At 36.3% G+C, this 20330-nt stretch overlaps 1 protein-coding gene across 4 annotated transcripts in view; it reads right to left on the reverse strand.

Moving 5' to 3' along the window:
• GRIK2 (glutamate ionotropic receptor kainate type subunit 2) overlaps window positions 1–20330 on the reverse strand; it is a 1096112-nt gene that overhangs the window by 191994 nt on the left and 883788 nt on the right. For all 4 annotated transcript variants that reach the window (XM_078054938.1, XM_078054939.1, XM_078054940.1 and 1 more), the window contains one exon: window positions 12699–12905. In XM_078054938.1, coding sequence (XP_077911064.1) covers window positions 12699–12905 — 207 coding nt within the window. The remainder of the gene's footprint in view (window positions 1–12698; window positions 12906–20330) is intronic.

Raw genomic sequence — 20330 nt, forward strand, 5'->3', positions numbered from 1 at the left:
AGACTATCGGGGTGCCTGGCTGGCTCAATCAGTTAAGCATCCAACTCTTGATTTCAGCTCAGGTCATGATCTCAGGGTCCTGGGATCAAGTCCTGTGTCAGGATTTGTGCTGAGCATGGACCCTGCTTGAGATTCTCTTTCTCTGCTCCTCCACACCCCCTCCCCGCTCTCTCTCTCCAATAAATAAATAAATAAATAAATAAATAAATAAATAAAATTAAAAATCTCGAGAGTACATGATAAAAAAAAAAACATGTTGAAAAACCAAGTATTTCTCAACATAACCTCAACGTTACTGGGCAATCACATAGATGGAAAATTCTTTTTTACACTAGTATTAAAAGAAATATTTAACACTTATCATGTCTTGGGGTGCCTGGGTGGCCCAGATGGTTAGGCGTCTGCCTTCGGCTTGGGTCATGGTCCCAGGGTCCTGGGATCAAGCCCCACATCGGGCTCCTGACTCAGCAGGGAGTCTGCTTCTCCCTCTCCCTCTGCCTCTCCCCCTCCTCATGCTCTCTTTCTCTCTCTCTCTGTATCTCTGTATCTCAAATGAATAAATAAAATCTTTAAAAAAAATGAAAAAAAAAACATCATGTCTTATTTCCTTTTTTACAAAATGTAATCAATATTTTAAGAGATATTGTTAATGCTGTAGTTAACAGTATCTTTCTCAGAATAAGCATTCAATAAATGGTTGTTGAGTATCAATTGTGGGATAATTTCCAATGAATCATCATCTCTTATATGGTACAAAATCAGAATTATACTGGTCTGTGATATCCAACTTCTGTATTAACTCTCTCATCTTTGCCACTGAACTATCTGACAGTACATTTTGACTGTGACAGCTTGCTGTTTAAATCTGCTTTGAGAAAAAAGTTCAGTCAGAAAGAATGCATTAGCCCTTTTTAACATGTCATGTACTTTTCCTAATTCCTTGCCTCTAATATCTGAGATAATAGTCACAGGATTTCTCATTAAAAGCAAAAATCATTTGCTTTCCAAACTGCTTTTTTTTACAAACAAAGGAAAATTATTAACAAATATGTTGTAGCTTAGAGTATTTGGGGTCTATATCTCATGAAGGGAGCAGAAGGAATTGAGACTTTTACTTAGGTTGAAGTCCAACCCATGTAGACTTAATGAACAAATTGTAGGTGGACAAAAGAGCTAAATTTGAAAGACAAAAACCTTAGACTCTTAAATAAATATATATATATATCTTCATGAGCTTCAGTTAAGGAAGAATTTTTCTAACAAGGCACAAAAACATCACAAGCCGTAAGGAAAAATTAATAAATTTGAGAAACTCAAACTTTAAAACTTCGATACCAAAACACACACACACACTTTAAACAAATTAAAAAACAAGATCCTAACTGGGATAAATATTTGCATTATTAATATTCAGAAAATATAACAGATTACTATGTATCAGTCATAAAAGTCAAAGGAAGTAAATGGGAAATTCTGAGGAGAAACTAGTCTATAAATATAGGGGGAGGAGAAAGAGGCTAACAGGGAATTGCAAATTAAAGCAATGAGATTTCATTTGCATTCAGATTAACTAAATTAAGATAGTGAGAACCTGAAGTTGGTGATTTTGCAGACAAACAGAAATTTTATTCTATTGGTGGAAGTGTAAATTAATAAAATAATTTGGAGAACAATATTTTCAATATCTTACAAAATTCGAAATGAACTCTGAACAATTCCTTTCTCAGTACACCCCTTAGAGAAGTTCTTACATAGGTGTTCTAGGAGACAAGACAACAAGACTGGATCTTCATAACAACATTGATTTTTGTTAACATAAGACTGAAATTAACTTGAGTGTCTCTCAGTAGAAGACTAGTTAAATAAAAGCAGTGTATTCCTATTATAGAGTACTACTGAGCGATTTATATAAAATGGGCCAGAAAAACACCAAACTTAAGATAGTGGTTACATGCGGAGAGGGATGAGGGAAATGTAATTCAATCTTCTGTGCTTGACTTAGAATATTACTAAATTGAGAAATTTTATGGTGACTAAGGGACCTCAACATGGTCTACCAATGTCTTATATTAAAAGAGAGAAACTTGAAACAAAGGAAACAAACATGCTAACAGTTGTCACTTTTGGTTCATGGGGAATTATAAATAAATTTGCATGTTTATTTTTTAGTTATTTTTCCTAAAATTAAAAAAAAAGTAGTGATCATAATATTACTACTCTTCAGTGTATCTAACTGAAAATACTAGAATGCTTCCACTAGAGTGCAAAATTGAGACAACATACCATCAAAATTCAAAGCTACAGTGCAAGTCAATTCCCATTTATTTGAAACTGTTTTTTGATTTAGCCTTTCCATTTTTGTGATAATACCTGGAGCCTTTTTAAGTTCCCTGAAAAACAAATATTTGATTTCCTCCCTAGAATATAATAAAAGAGCAATCAGGAGACAAAAGCAAAGTATAACGAGGTCCTGTTAGGTTCATTTATGAATCATAAAAGCCTTGATAATGTTAAATACCAATTGCAATGCTAAGACAGCATGCTGGGAAGCATTCATGCAGCTGGAAATCCATAGCATCACGGGTCTTCTTCAAAATAATGTAAAATAAGAGTGAATAGATCCCAATAGACTTCCCACTTTGCCATAGTTGTTTTATAAACTGAAACTGAATTTCTTTCTCACTGTTTTTTTTTGTTTGTTTGTTTGTTTTTTTTAATAAATCTGTCAAATGATCAAGCTTTTGTTTGTTTTTAAAATTTCAACAGCACTTGAAGCTATAAAAAGGAGCCTCATTAAAAAGAAAAAGCTTTGGGCGCCTGGGTGGCTCAGTTGGTTAAGCGACTGCCTTCAGCTCAGGTCATGATCCTGGAGTCCCTGGATCAAGTCCCACATCGGGCTCCCTGCTCGGCAGGGAGTCTGCTTCTCCCTCTGACCCTCCCCCCTCTCATGTGTTCTCTCTCATTCTCTCTCTCTCAAATAAATAAATAAAATCTTTAAAAAAAAAAAAAAAAAAAGAAAAAGCTTTTATTGACCAATACACTCTTACCAACCACAAATGGTTAATGATATCAAAATGCAAGTCTCTTTAAGCACAGAGAAGTTGTAACCTTTGGAAGGTAAGTTGGCCCCTCTAAAAGATCTAAGTTTCAAATGCATTTAAAAGAAAACATACACTTCTAATAGACTAATACTTTAATCTACACAATTCTTTTTTTTTTTAAGATTTTTATTCATTCATTTGAGAGAGAGAGAGAGAGAGAGAGCATAAAGGTGGGGAGGGGCAGAGGGAGAGAGACCAAGAAACTCAAGCAGACTCCCTACTGAGCGCATACACCAACACAGGGCTCGATCTCACAACCCTGAGATCAGGACCTCAATAGAAACCAAGAGTTGGTCGTTCAACCAACTGCTCCACCCAGGAGCCCCTAATCTATACAATTCTAATGAGGTAAAGGGACGCTGAATATGGTTTTAAGAACCTCTCATTTTTTAGTTGTAATTATAAAAAATAGATAGCATCCAAATTCCCAAATTTGCCCAGGTAAGAAGTAACTGTGGACTTGCTGACATAATATTCCCTCACACAGTTTATCAGCATTATGACACTAGGTCAGAAAAGGCCCAGAAGATCACTGGTTTAAGAGTGTGCTGAAATTTGCTCCAGCTGGGGCATATTCTGCTGGAAAGATGAAAAAGCAAAGAATTTCAAATAACAAGGAGTGTCTGTGATCTCTGGTTTATTTTTAACCTGCACATACAAAGACTTTGCATACCACTGTATGGATGTTTACAAGTATAAATTTTCTTGACGTTTTCCACTGCCAAGGCAAACATCACCAGAGATTTGAAAGTAATTTAACCGCCCTTGTCTCCTTTAAGTAGTCCCATAATAATATGTGCTGTTAGCTTATTGCAGCTTAGGTGTTTTCCCTCATGCTTGCAAAAACTCTAGTTGGCTTTATGAATAACATACAACAGTAGTCTCATGAACCCATAAATGAGTTATTAGCCAAAAAGAATACACAACCCAAAGCTACAAGTAAAAGTTATGCCTAGCTTAATACAATGGTTGCATTAGCAAGTTTGTGTTCTCACCTCTACTAAGTTAGGCTCTGATAGAGTCTGCAGTAAGTTAGTTAGACATAAGCTGGGGGCGAGGGGAGTGATAAACAGGTTACACATTAGAAACCTGAGGGCACAATATCCCCACTTTGTGGCTTTCAACATCCTGGCCTAGTGGCTTCCAATACCTTGGGGTTGACAGACCAAGAGCCACAAGTGCAGAGCAAGTGTTCTGCTCTTCAACCTCTGCCCCCACCCACTCCCCCCGGGGCAACCTATAGCTTCATTATAATATCTTTACATTGGGGTTTCAACCCCTTCCCCCCAAGGAGGGAAGATGGCCATGACAGTTTGGGCAAGAACTTTCTAGGGCAAAAACTACCCCTCCCAACCAGGAGATAGGAGGAGTCTCTTAGATGATTGGAAATAACCTCAGTCAGAGACACTCCCAGCTACAATCCCTAACCAATGCAAACATAAAAGGAAAAGACACTCCTACCCCCCTCCCTGCCCCTACACTTGCCACCTCCAGGCCTGCCCACTCTCCCATCTTGAGCGTGTACCGTCCTTAATAAACTGCTTTGGCCTTGCTACCTTCCTTATTGGCTGTATTCATTCGAGCGCGGGTCCTCACGTAGATCTTTTGTGGGGAATCCAAGAAACTGAGACCTCCATTCACACAACATAGACTCTGCCACCTGGAATAGCTCAATAGCTAACTTTGGTTTAAGACTGAAACACTTTATAACGTATTTCATAAAATTTATATAAAAAGTTCCGATGCTTTAATTTCAAAAGGAAAGGCGGTCACTGTGTATTTCTTTACTTGGTCCTTGAATGGAAACTTTCATTGGGGCCTTGGAAGGCAACATAAAAATAAAAGCATTTGGAAAATATGTAGCATTTTCTCTAAGGAGAGTGGTGCTTGAGTTTAACATTTGTTGTGGAACACTGTTGAACACTTATGCCATTCTTTCAGTAAATATTCTTTAATGCTGAACACTTCGCAATTGTACTATTTGTATCTCCCGATTATTTTCAGGATATTGGAAGCAAATGAATACAACTAAGTATATAGCACTATACAGAGGACCACAGATGCAGCGAACTGATAAGGTAAAATAGTGTCCTGATTTAGATTTTAATTAGTCTAATGACTCACAAAAAATATCAACTTTTATAGCTGCCCAACAAACTTCAAATAAAATGGCCCATGGCACCAATCAGCATAAAAACTCAATAGATAGCCTGATGGAAAGACCTAAAGAAGCAGGTCACCTATAAAAAGGGAGAACTGCCTAGGTTGCTCCTCTACTTCCTCTGTAGTAGGACATATGCTACCAATATTTCTTTTTTTGAAATTTACCAAATCATTTGTTTCTGAGTGATTTTTATTTTAAAAATATATTTAAGAAGTGCTGGATTGAGATTTTAAAAGATTTAAGCAAGGATAATATAGCTCTTCACTTTCAGTTTTAATAGAATTCAAATATGACACATTACCAAACCATAAAATAAATACAAGGAGGTCCAAACATGTTTTGATTTTACCTATAATGATTACTTTGATTTAAAAAACATATATATTAAATAGTAATTTTTTTAAATTGGGTGTCTCTGCTTTGCCGGTATCCTAAATACCATCCCTCCTCACCACCATTTATCTTCCCCATTGCTAATCTCACACTAAATTTGACTCTCTATTAATTCTTCCCTATATTTAATTCTAATATAAAACCACCAAGACATAGATCATTTGGGTAGAAAAGTAATGAGATATTTGAACACCAAAGGTTCCAATTAATAAACAGTTTTACTATTAAAACAATGTCGATATTACTGACTCTGATTCAAAATTAATATCAATAGCAACCCTAATCCCTACTTTTTTCACACTGTAAGAGTGTCGACATGTTTTACTTTTTAGTCCTCAACAAGAATCCTCATTAACAATATAGTAGAAAGAATAAGTAAGAAGACACAAATTTTGTACTTAATGTGTCTGTATTGCTTATCTACTATCTGTCAGGCACTGCATTAGGGAATTTATATATATCTTCCTAATTATTAATATGATATTATCTATTTTATTTTTGAGAACAATAAGGATCAAAGAGCTTAAGGCAATGTGCCCAAGGCATAAAACTACATAGCAGAAGAATTAGGATTTGAACCCACATCTGCCTTCACAGGGACTTACTAGTATGCCATGTTGTGCAGGCTTACCGTGGAGATGATAGAAGAGGAAGGTGCTTTCAGGGGGAAGGCTTGTCACTTTTTAGGACTAACTGCCTCAGGGAGCCACATTCTCCTAATATCTTTCTTGTATCTTCATATTACATCACCAAGGAATCATCTCTCATTAGATCATAATAAATTTGAGAGATTATACCAAGCCCTGTACATTGAGGATTTTCTCAAAAAGGAGATATGGAGAAGAAGGTGGTTAAGACCAACTTTACTAAAATAACAAAGACTTGCAACTGTACAGGCAAATACAAATTAAACACAGGAGGCTCAATTCTCCCCTTTTCTTAGAACATTTATTTTAGAAAACTTGTAAGTCCTTTCTCTCTGAGATAAAAAGTTAATTAAGCCTCTTGCCAGCTTTATGACCCATGAATGCCTTTCCCAAGGATCTGGGAAGTATCTTTTTGAAATGTAATCACCATGGAAGATAACAGCCTATTTTTTTGTGGGAGAGGAGGAGCCTAACTTTGGTGGGTGGGAGCCTAAAGCCCACCTTTCTCATAAAGACCTGAGAAGTTTATTTTTCTGTTGGATAAAACCGATTAGCTAACACAGATGGTCACCCCAGTTTCCAAATGAATTTAGGAGGAACTATATGTGATAAATGGTGCTTTCAAGCCTTCTTACTTGAGGACTAGGTATTGTTTAACTTGAGAACATGTATGCAATGGGTTGTGCCTTCTTGGCTATAAAAAAGAGTAAGGTTTCTTTGTTTTTCCAATCTCTTAGTGAATTGCCTGTGCTGTGCATCTCATTATGGTTTAATGCTTATTCATTAATAAAATTATTTTATTTTTCATCTACCTTTATGGAAAGGTTTTCTGGGTTGGAAAGAGATTTTATTTTTATCTGTATTTCTTCATCACAACACTTGTGTAAATATAGCCTCTTGATGGTTATCTCCCTTCTACTTAACCTAGTAAAGCCTAAAAAAAAATTAGAAAATGGACTAGCACATAGTTCATATAAGAGAAATATTAGTTACCTCTGCACCCAAATTCATATAAAAATAAGTAGCATAATTTAGATGGGTCTGACTCTATCCCATAGTTTCAGGTATGGACACATGACCCAAGTCTGGCTATTCCAACTACCACCTCCCCAATTTTAGCCTTTTGGATTAGTTCAGAGAATGAGCATCTTGTCCAAGCTGACCCAATTGATACCCCTCCCACCCTAACCCAAACCCCACCATGGATTTTGCTGAAACTTTGGCAAAAGAAGACCTCTATCTCTTTCAAAAGGAGAGATTTAAGAACCAGGTAAGCCCAAAGTAGAGTTTCTTTAGTTCAGCATGATTGATATTGGGGCCAAATAATTCTTTTTGTGTGTGAGGGGCTATCTTGCACATTGTTTAGAGGTTAGCACCACTAGCTTCTACCCTTAGATGGCAGTAGCAGCATCTCCCTCACATCCTTAAGATGATAAAAAATGTCTTTTGACATTGCCAAATGTCTCTTGGGGAAAAAAACAAAAACAAAAACCTCCCCGTGGTTGATAACCATTGGCCTAGAGCCACCATAGTTCACCTTTGTCACCATATGGAAGGTAGTACTTAAGAATAAAACATACAGAGGGCGCCTGGGTGGCTCAGTCAGTTAAGCGTCTGCCTTCGGCTCAGGTCATGATCCCAGGATCCTGGGATCGAGTCCCACATTGGGCTCCCTGCTCTGTGGGGAGCCTGCTTCTCCCTCTCCTCCCCACTTGTGCTCTCTCTCTCACTATCTCTGTCTCTCTCTCTCAAATAAATAAAATCTAAAAAAAAAAAAAAGAATAAAACATACAGAGAGGAGAGTAAAGCCAAGAGATAACAAGGCAGCAAAAGAAAGGTCAATCATTAATGACATACTGTAAGACCCTGGAGTCAACTACACTTGAAGTGAGAACTACCATTAGTATTATGGGACTTTTAAAAAAGTATATTTTTGTAAGCTATTTTCAGACATGTTTCTGACACCTGCACCTGAAATTGTCCTGATTGATTGTATAACTACCATACAACTTACATATAAATAAGTATGACAGATATTATGAAGTTGGTAATTAAAGTTCGACAGATGTTATGCAAGAAGGGTAGTGTAAAAACTCATAGCAGGTGGGCTTTCTGGGGTGGGGTGGGGAAGCATCACTGGGGAAGTGTTTCCAAAGTTAAATAGAAATAATTCAGATGAAGTGATTGAGGTGGAGGTTGAGGAGAGTGATGCACAGAGAACTAGCCTAGAAGCAAAAGAGAACAAGACTTAAAAAAGTCCACATGGGTTTGGCTGGAGAGGGCAGAATAGATGAAAATATAGAAAGGTGTGCCAAATAGAGTCTCAATAGAAAACAGATGGCACACTCAAATGATAATAACTGAGCAGGATTTATTTACAAAGGAACTAGTTAATTACACAAGTCTGGGTGGTGGGTAGGACATTGATTCTCAAACTTCAGAGAATATCAGAATCACCACTGAAGCTTGTTAAAAGAAAGACTACCAGTCTCCACCCCAGAGTTTTAGATTTAGTAGTTCTAGGGTAGGGCCTGAAAATTTGCATTTCTAGCAAGTCTGAAACTGATACTGATTCTGCAGGTCTGTGGAACACACTTCAAAGACCACTGGTGTCAGGAAATTTTAAGGGGTAGTGCAGGATCCTAAGGCTAACAGCAGCTAAACTGTAACTACTCCTAAGATCTGAAGAAACAAAGCTATGTATGGTGTAAACTGGAACTGAGAACAGGAGAGAGATTTGTGCAGAGCAGGCATCATAATGAGAAACTGAAGTTCCTTGTAAGGACGCAGCCAGCTCAAGGCAACATCTCAGGGAGTGAGGAGGGAAATAAATATTCTGACCTCACTCTCTTCCCTCCCTTGGATCTCTTGCTGGGAACCCTGTTGATTTACACCATGTAAGACAACCTCCCAATATAGAAAGTATGGTGGAAAAGATCTGAGACTAGATCTGAAGGGTAAAAAGAAGATTTCCATAACAGATAAACAATGACCAAATATGGAAGGGTTTTTATAAATATATAGTTGGTCCTATATCCTTAGAACAATGGAAACTACTGAAAGATTTTATTGCAAGAGAAGGGCATGATCAGAGTTTCCTTCTGAAACAGGAAACTCTGATCATGCCCTCTTCTTGCATAAAATCTTTCAGTAATACACACACATACACACCCACACACACAGATAATGGATTAGAAAGGAAAGGACCTCATATTGGGTTATTATTCCAGATGACAGTGGAGATGGAGAAAAGTAGGCAAGTTTTGAAATTATTTAAGGAGCACACTCAATAGAACATGGTGGAGTGAGAAATAATTTAAAAATGATGATAAAAAAATGACTACTAAATTTTGGCTTGGGAAATCTATTGAATCATTGCTCCATGTACTAGGAAACTCTTCAAAAAGGAAAGCTTCAAGAAAGAGAAATAATAAATTCAGTCTGGAATATGCTACCTTTGAGATGCTTATGAAACATTTAAGCAAAAAATATAACAGGTGGGTTGATATATGGGTCTAAGGCTCAGGGCTGAAGATATAGAATGGTAAAATTTCAGTAGGAGAAAGGTAATCAAACTATGAGACAAGGTAAGCTTATCCAAGGAAAGCAATGAGAGCAAGAAGTTTAGGGTATTTATCTGGTTATCAGTAGGAGTTACTATCTTGTGTTGAAATTAACATATTCATAAATATGCAAACCAGGTTGAGGTTGTACAAAGAAAAATATACCGACTGTAATCATCATTCTATTTTAATATGACTCGTGCTAAATATGAAAAACCAAGGCTAGATCAGCAATATGAGACATGAGGAGGGCACCAAGAAAGGGGATACTAGTAAGGGAAAAATGGAAGGTGAAGTGACAGATTTGGCACCAAGAAGAATAGAATGATTCAGTAACTTGAAGCCTTCATCAGTGGTCTCAACTCAATACCACAGGTAATTTTCTTGAGAAACCAATATTAACCGATAATATCCCCCTTACTATTCCCTTATTTGGTGTTCTATCATCTTTTATGCCATAGATCTAAATAATTATTTCCTAACCTTCATTTTCTACTTTTAATTTCCTTGAAGAAATATAGATAAGAAAGCAAAAAGGAACAAATTCTAGAAAACTAAAACCTTCAATCCATTTTGAATCTCAAAAAGCTTAATTAAAAGAGCATTAATTGAACACCTATGACAAATATATACATAAAGGCACTGGTGATCTAAAACTCCTGTGCGCTGACTAAAATAAAAGCTTCATATAAGCTACTTACGCAAAGGTCTGATAGTGGATATCCATTGTATTGATCTGTGCAGCATCCACTCTACTTTCTTCAGGTATAAAAATCCTAATTTTCCTTTAAAAACCCATAGTTCCTCAAATCTAAATCTACATGGTTCTAAAAAGAGGTTGACCCCACCTCCTACTTTCTTGAATGAATATATATGCTCCCACACTATCCAGTGAGAATAACACTTCCTTCTGAATGGGATAACTGGTTCAGGATTTAGTTTATGACCTACCTCAGGCCAATGAAAACAAATTTGGGGTCTCTTGATGAAACACCATCCAGGTGTTTTACTTCTACCTGGATGTTTGATCTAGAACTGTTGGTGGCAATTGTTCTTGCCACATGTTGGGAGGCACATGTCCAAGAGTAAAATAAATAAAAGGAAGCAAAGACTAAATTGAGGCAAAATATCAGAAAAACTGAATATTGATAATCTAAATCCAGCCACACTACCTCTGGACTTCTCAAATATGCCAACCAAAAAATTAACATTTTTGCTTAAACCAGCTTGAATTAAGATTTTTGATGGTTACTGCTATATTAATAGAAATGAACATAAAGCTTAAGGTTTTATATTTGATTCCAAATCATATACATTGTCATCATCATTAATGGATTTTACAAAGTTAAAATATAAATGGATCGTTTAAGCAGAATTTTTTAAAAATAATTGATCGAGTCTAGAACTTTAGGACCTTACTGAGTAAATTTCAAATCATTAAAAGAAGTATGTTGAAGATTTAAAGAAAAATAAATTTTAAAAATGATTGTGTTGTTTTTCTGCTTCTAACCAAAGCCTAACATCTCCTTCTTGATAGAGAGATGATATATAGATAGATAAACAGAGAGATACATACATACATCACACATACATACATATAGCTAGATTCAGATCTCTCTTATTCCCTTATTCTCGATAATGAACTTCATAATTAATAGCAATGAAATATTTCAAAATGCTGCAAAAACTGCCTATATTTGCTACTTCCATTAGTAAGAACTTTCATTTAGGATACAGTTCACATTGTATTTTTTTTTTTAAGATTTTTATCTATTTGAGAGAGAGAGAAATAGCAAGAGAGAGAAAGAGCATGAGCCAGGGGTGGGGGTGAGATGGAGAAGCAGGTTTCCAGATGAGCAGGGAGCCTGATGTGGGACTCGATCCCAGGATCCCAGGATCATGACCTGAGCCAAAGGCAGACGCTTAACCAAGTGAGCCACCCAGGCACCCTAGTTCACACTGTATTTTAAAGGAAAATATATTTTGTTATTTTGTAGAATATTTAGCAAGGATTACATGCCTTAATATTATGCAAAATGTCAAAAGAAACTTAAATATTACAAAACACAAAACCAAAGGCAATGTTATTATTTTTTTACATAAGAGCATATTTCAAAGGGATGAGTTAATTGACATTACTGACTGAGAAATTATGGAATAATGCTTTCATTATAAATGAAAATTATCAGTTATAAAATTCTAAGTTATGAAATAATGCCAAAGAAGGAATGTCTGGCTTATTCAATTAACTAACTAAAATAAAATGTCTATCCTCCTGCTTCAATATGCTTAATATACTTGCTTTATTTTGATACAGTATCATATTCTATCCTTATAGATTTCTTTCATCTCTACTCTGAAGATAAGAACTATCGTATCCTCTAAAGATAAGAAATATCAAAAATAAAAAATAAAGATAAGAAGTATCCTATCCTAGTCTAGGAAATTTTTATCATAAAATTTAGAGTTTGCATCACTATTCTTTCTGTTGATTATGAACTTAGCATTATAAAAGTGAAAAAGAAATAAATTGTTGGGCATCCACATTGTAATTTGCAAATTACAACTAAATATTTTAAGATATTAAATCACTAAATACTAGTTAATTTAAAACAGACAACTGTCTCCAATAGAACCACACATCCCTCTTAGATTCTTTATATTTAAGGGCAAAAATAATATATATTTTCAATAGAATTATTTAAGGATATACATACTTGAAATATATTATTGCTCTTGTCATTAACCCCTGACCATCAAAAAATTCTTAAAAAGTAAACCTTTTAGAAGTCAACCAGAGGTAATGATAATAATGAGAAAAGAGACTTACATGATCAATCAGTTCACGGACCATTCCATTCCACTGTCCATTGGCATCATCCTGAGCTCCATATTTCCCATCCTCCACAAGTCTAATTTCATATGTAAAGCCAAGGATTGTAGATAACTCTCTGAGGAGGTCAATGCAGTAGCCCTCAAATCGATCATTCCCATAGAGAGGCTTGTCAGATTTCTTAAACAGGACATAGGGTTCTTCCTGGAAACAGTAAACATGAAGGTAGGAGGTATTAGTTAATCATGAAACTATGAGAATTATAGCTTGCCTTAGAAGATAGAATATTTCACATTAATTTACAACAACAATTTTATTTTTGCTAATTGTAATTAATATAGGGTGAAATCCTAAGAAGGCAGACTACTTTGGGAATATTTGTGCTTCAAAAGAGAATATTTAACTATAATAATTTCACCATGACTATAAAATAAAAATATGTTTTTATCTTATATCATATGTAAGAAGTAATATATAATGTGATATATGCTATAAAATACGTAATACAGGGCGCCTGGGTGGCTCAGTTGGTTAAGCGACTGCCTTCGGCTCAGGTCATGATCCTGGAGTCCCTGGATCGAGTCCCACATTGGGTCCCTGCTCGGCAGGGAGTCTGCTTCTCCCTCTGACCCTCCCCCCTCTCATGTGCTCTCTCTCTCATTCTTTCTCTCTCAAATAAATAAAATCTTTTAAAAAAAAATACGTAATACATAAGATCCAATTTCACATGATTACAATATCCCAATTTGAATCATATCACTTATTCAATATCTGCTGTGCTATTTCAGTGGGATATATTGATGAAAGAATGAAAAAAACTCACTACCTAATTGCCTACTATGCACTGAAAACTGGAGTAGGGACTTTTATATATTACCACATTTCGTCCTAACAAATATAAAAATTGTAACTACTATATTTATAGAAAAAAATAGTAACTTACTTGGAATATAGAAAAAGAAACAACATTTATCAAGTGTTTATGCATTCATCCAACAACATTTTATGGAGCACCTATACTAGGAGCCAGCCCTCCTCTATATAAAAGAGAAATTTCTGAGTCATAAAGTTCATGATATAGATGAAGAAATCAATAATAAATGTCTAAAGAAATAGAACACATAACTTCTGATGCTGATAAATGGCATGAAAGCATAAAATAGGGCAATAGGATACAGAACAACCTTAAGGTACTTGGCAAGATAAGAGAGGACAAGACAATATTGAGTAATATGTCTGGAAGTCTTTACTGAGGAGATGAGAGATGAGGTAGAACCTAAAAGATGAGAAAGAGTTTAGCCATTTGAAAATCTGAAAGAAGAGCATTTCAGGTCAAGGACACAGCAAGTAAAAGCCTTGAGGCCAATATGATCCTGGCGTGTTCCAGAAAGAGGACTCTTGCCATCAGAGTGACTGAAGTCACATCCAGGAAGTGAGGGAATCAGTTGAATAAGGTCCAAATGAAGAGAGAGTGAGGAGCCAAATCCTGTAAGGCTCTGCACAACAGGCCCTATTAAAAATTCATGTTTAATTAAGTACTAAGAGAATCCATGTGTTAGCATATTTTTGTGGGGCAGGTGGAACATGGTATCCTGTGAATAAACCAGAGTGCAATTGGCTCTAATACTTACTATCTGACCATGGGTAAAGCCTCTGGAATTTGTTCTCTTAGAGAAAGATGCTGCAGAGTGGAAAAATTTAGAGGAGGTTGCCCTGCCAGTCTGTCTAGAAAGGTGATTACCCTCTTCCTGACCCCTGGAGAACAGCAATCATCCCATGACGGTCATCACACCTAAGGGCATTTGGATATGATAGTAATGTGTCCTCTTGCCTATACTCACCTCAGAAACAAGACTAATTCCATTTTTCTTCCCATCTGTTGACCTGGCTTATCCCTCTACTGTTTCATACACACTCTAGCCTGACCAATTGCTGTTCTTCTGATGTTCCCACACACTGCCACTGAATGTTAAAGAACTCCTGTTTAGAGATCAGCATACTCTTCCACATTTTCAACTAATTTTTGGAATGCCCTTCCATCTTTCTGCTTTATTGGACCATATCCCAATAACAGTGCTTCTCCTTCAGCCCTCTTTCATGGAGATTATCTTTAGTGTCACCCTTCCATCACTCAGGCACAAAGGCACATTTGGTGTCTTCCTTGCCCCTCATTGCTACCCCCAGATCATTTCTTCCCTCCTTCATGCTTCTGCTCCTCTAAGGCTCATGCCATTTTACTCTACCATGCTCTCTCTTTACAGTTGCTGTTATCCAGTGAAATCTGAATCAGAAGATGTACTAAGTGGGAAGGGAAGCCTTTACTTTTCAAATGTTTACCTACTGGATGACAATTTTGCTTTCTTTCCCAACTCTTATCATTATTCTCTATGTATTCAAAATCCACCTACATGAAGCATCCAACATGGTGTCTCCATCCTTTTACCTCCTCATTGTCAAATCCTTTCCCTCACTAGGATTTAGCTTCTCTCTCCCATGACCACAGCTACACTCTGCAATTGTCAGAAAATGATCTATCTCTATATTAAGATTTCTTTTCTTTTTTTTTTTTAAAGATTTTATTTATTTATTTGAGAGAGAGAATGGGATAGAGAGAGCATGAGAGTGGGGAGGGTCAGAGGGAGAAACAGACTCCCTGCTGAGCAGGGAGCCCGATGCGGGACTCAATCCCGGGACTCCAGGATCATGACCTGAGCCAAAGGCAGTCGCTTAATCAACTGAGCCACCCAGGCGCCCTCTATATTAAGATTTCTAAAATCTCATTCATCTAGCTCTTGTTCAATCACACCCATCCCTACAATTCTTTGGTCCTATAAAGACCTCTAACCCAGTGACCCCCTACACTTTCCCACTATCCATCAATCCCCTTCTAACCTCACTTCTGACCTCCAAACCTTGTCTGGCCTAGATCTCATGGTCCATTAGCATAATTTCTATGCTATACACATCTTCAAGTCTCTCACCACTTTTGTGCTAGCGTACTTGGCCTTACAAAAAACATGCCTTACATGACATTTTTTTTCACCATGCCAACTCCCAAAGAGTTGAACAATGCTAATTGTTTACACTTACAATTAATACCCTCAAACGTTTTATGGTAGGATCTATTTTCAACTCTATGAGATGGACATTTTATCCATTCTTCTTTAACCTCACAACTTCCTGCTCTAATACTTAGTTGATTACTTCAAAAAGAAAACAAAAGCAATCACATGTCATGCCCTTACATGCCCACTGCAAACCCCACCAAACTCATCTACCTGTATTCATTTTCTCTTCCTTTGTCTACTGCTATAGAGGAACTAGAACTCTGCTTATTGGGCCAGTTCTAATAATTATGTTCCGATTCTTGTATTAGGAAGGGTTCCAACACAGGATGCCACTTTGAGCAGAGAAGTGATTTCAGCTGAGAAATACAACCAGTCTAACCCAACTACAGAATGTTTCCATGTAGATAGAAACCATGACCTCATTTGTCTCCCTCACTTTGATCTCTTGCTGGAGCTTCCCACTGGTCAAATCGAATCAAAAGCCAGGGGATACATGAATCTATTGATATAATCCACACAAATCAGATACCTGGGACAGACAATAGAACAAAGAAAAGTGGAGGATGGATCTGGGGGCAAAAAGGATGATACATAGTATATTCCCACCACCTTTCACTTGCTCCAAGTCCTGATTAGCTGAGTTATCTTGTATCTCCTTCATAACCAATCTGTCCCTTTACATAGAATCAGTTTCAAAGTATATATACTTATTCCAATAACTTTCACTTAGTCCCATGACCGCCTTCTGCCACAACCTAATTTTTGTGTTTCTCTTTATAGACAACTATCCAGAAAGATTTGTCTACACATGCTACCTTAATGTTCCAGTTATCTGTCCATCCACTGGAGTGACTTCTAGACTCACTCCGCTTAACTGATCTTGACACAGCACTAACAACTTCCAATTTGCTGAATCAAAGAGATGTGGCTTTATTCTCTTTTTACTCAGCCTCTCAGCTGCATTTGTAAAATGAACTATCACCCCCCCCACACACACACACACACGTACTTTTTAACACTCCCCTCTCTAGCTTGTGCTACATATTCTTCCTTGGCTTCCCCCTACCACAATGGGAACTCCCCTCAGGATTTTTTGCTACTGTTTTTTTTGGTTTTTTTTTTTACCTTATTCTAAATGTTGATCCTCAGCACTTGGTTATAGCCCCTCTCCCTTTTTTTTCTTTTAATTTGTCCCTAAATGATCTTACCCACACACATTAAATTCAATAACATCTTAAGCTGATGACTCCAAAATTTATATACCTGACCCAGACCTCTCGTAGTGAGCCTTAGGCACACATATCCAACAGCACTTGTCAGTACCACTTAATGTCTCACAGACATCTCACATTTAATGTGCCCCAAATGGAATTCATCTTTTTCTTAAAACTTGTATACCTTTTCTCTGCTTTCAAAAAATGACACCATCATCTACCCAGTTACTCAAGCCAGTTACTGAGGCATCATCCTTGCTTCCCTTTCTTTTAGTTCATTCACTAAAGTGTAACAAAATGATCTTAAAGTATGTATTTAATTATATCCCCACCACTACTTCAAACCAACTAATAGATGACCAATGCATTTAGAATAATATTCGATTTCCTTGCCATGACCCCTGAAATCTGTTTTACCACTTGTTTTCACATTGGCAAATGGCTCCAGCATTCATAAAATTGATCAAGTCTAAAGCCAGGAAATCACTCTACTTCTTCATCCTATCCTTTGGAAATCCTGCAAGTTATTCTATCAATACATATCCCAAATTTATCAAGCTCCTTCCATCTTCCCTGCTTCCATCATGGTTCATGTAATCTTTATTTTCCCTATGGATTCCTATAGTAGCCTCTTACCTCTACTTTCCATTTCTATGTTCCCATAGTCAATTCTCCATAGAAAGTCTTCGTGATCTTTTAAAAATTAAATATGATTTTATCATGCATCTGCTTAAAACCCAACAGTGGCTTTTTATTAAAACTAAAAAAAAAAAAAAAAGGCAAAACTTCTTACCCTGGTGGTCACAGGCCTGCACACTTTCCTCTCTGACCCTAGCTTTTCATTCCTCTCTCATTATATCCCAGATATACTGGTTTTCCTTCTGCTCCTCAAACTTACCAAACTCATTCCTGACTTGAGGTCTTTGTCTTGCCTTCCTTGCCCCCCCTTTTCTGACTGGAAAGATCCTTCTAGGATCTTCACATGGCTGTTTCATTCTTGTCATTCAGGTCTCTGCTCAAATGTCGATTCTTCAGCACTAGATATAAATTGTGTGTGTGTGTATACATACATACATACAAACATACATACATACATATATACATATATGTATTTCCTTCTAAGTTACTTCTTTCTTTGCAAATGTTTTGTTTTCTTCATAGCATTTACTTTAATATGAAGTTTTATTATTTATCTGTTTATTTATTATTATTTAAATTATCTTTTTTGGGGATGTGTGTTTCTTTCTCCCCCTTTTAGAATATAAATCATGAGTGTAAGGACATTAGAGATTACATTCATTAATATATCTCAGTGCCTATAAAAATGACTGGCAACCACGCTCAGGAAATGTGCTAAATGAATAAAATATTCATCATGATGAAGGCTTATATTCTACATTTCCTCCTTTGACTTCATCTTTTCCTTAAATTCTAAATATTCTGTTTTCTTTCAGTTTCTCAAATACAAAGCAATTTTCTGCCTCAGAGTCTTTTAACATATTGTACTATGAGTCTATAATGTTCTTCAAATGGTGAGTTCCCTTCCTTCCTTTAAGGTTCAAATTAAATGTGAAATCTTTCCCGAACTTATTTAAAGGAGTCCTGTTATTCCCTATCTCAACACTTTATTTCCTCAATTAATTCATTTTTAAGTTATTTTATTTGTTGACTTACTTGCTTTTTGTTTGTCTCACTTGTTTGGAATATAACATCCATATTGATTAATTTTAGTATCTCCCATGCTTAATACTGCCTGACACATAGTAAATGCTAAGTAAATATTAGTGGAATAAATGATTGCTAAATTACTGAATTCTCTGACTCAATTTTCTCATCTCTAAGTAGATTTAACAATTCTTTTAAAATTGTTTTGAGAATTAAATAAAAGGAACCTAGTAAATATCAGCTTCTTAATGTTATTTTAGCTTCGAACAATTTTCAATGAACTTTTAATTTCTTTTTTTAATTTTAATTTTTTCTTAATTTTCATTTTTTTAAAGAGGGAGGGAGAGGGGCACAGGGAGAGAGAGAGAGAGAAAATCCCAAGCAAGCTCTACGCCCAGTGCAGAGCCAACAGGAGTTTCAATTCCACAATCCAAGACCATGAACTGAGCTGAAATCAAGAGTCGGACGCTTAACCAACTGAACCATCCAGGTGCCTCAATAGACTATTTTTTAGAACAGTTTTGGATTCACAGTAAATATGAGTGGAAAAGAATTCCCATATACTCCCTGACTCCACACATACCTAGCATCTCCCACTATCAACATTCCCCACCAAAGTAATACATTTGTTATTTTTGATAAATCTACATTGACACATCATTTTTAAAAGATTTATTTATTTATTTGAGAGAGAGAGAGAATGTGTGAGTGTAGGGAGGTGTTGAGGGAGAGGAAGAGAGAATCTCAAGCCAACTCTCCACTACGTGTGGAGCTCAACATAGGGCTAGATCTCACGACCCTGACATCATGACCTGAGCCAAAATCCAGAGTCAGTTGCTTAACCAACTGAGTCAGCCAGGTGCCCCTATGTTGACACATCATTATCACTCAAAGTCTATAGCTTACATTAAGGTTCATTCTTGGTGTTGTACTTTCTATGGGTTTTCACAGATATATAATGATACATTATAGTCCACCATTGAGGTATCATACAGAACATTTTCAAAGCCCTAAAAATCCTCTGTGCTCTGTCTATTCATCCTTCCCTCCCCTCTAACATCTGATAACCACTGATCTTTTTTATTGTCTCTGTAGTTTTCTCTTTTCCAGAATTCATATAGTTGGATTCATACAGAATGTAGCCTTTTCATATTGACTTATTTTACTTAGTAATTACATTTAAGTTTCCTCCATATCTTCTCATGTCTTGATACTTCATTTTGTTTTAGTGCTGAATAATAGTCCATTGTCTAGATGTACCAGTTTATTTATCCATTCACCCGTTCACCTACTGAAGTATATGGCTGTTTCCAAGTTTTGTCAATTATGAATAAAGTTATTATAAACATCCATGTACAGGTTTTTGTATAGATATAAATTTGGTAAAACTCATTTGGAAAAATACCAAGGTATTCCATTTTCAGATCATATGATAAGAGTATGTTTACTTTTGTAAGAAACCACCAAACTGTCTTCCAAAGTGGCTGTACCATTTTGCATTTCCATCAGCAATGGATGAGATTTCCTATTGCTCCACACCCTCACCAGCTTTTGGTGTTGTCAGTGTTCTGGATTTTGGCCATTCTAATTGGTATGTAGTGGTTTTTCATTGTTGCTTTAATTCAAAATTCCCCAAGGACATATGATGTTGAGCATCTTTTCATATGCTTGAATGGAGTTTT

Source organism: Halichoerus grypus, chromosome 9, assembly GCF_964656455.1.
Source record: "Halichoerus grypus chromosome 9, mHalGry1.hap1.1, whole genome shotgun sequence".
NCBI lineage: Eukaryota > Metazoa > Chordata > Mammalia > Carnivora > Phocidae > Halichoerus > Halichoerus grypus.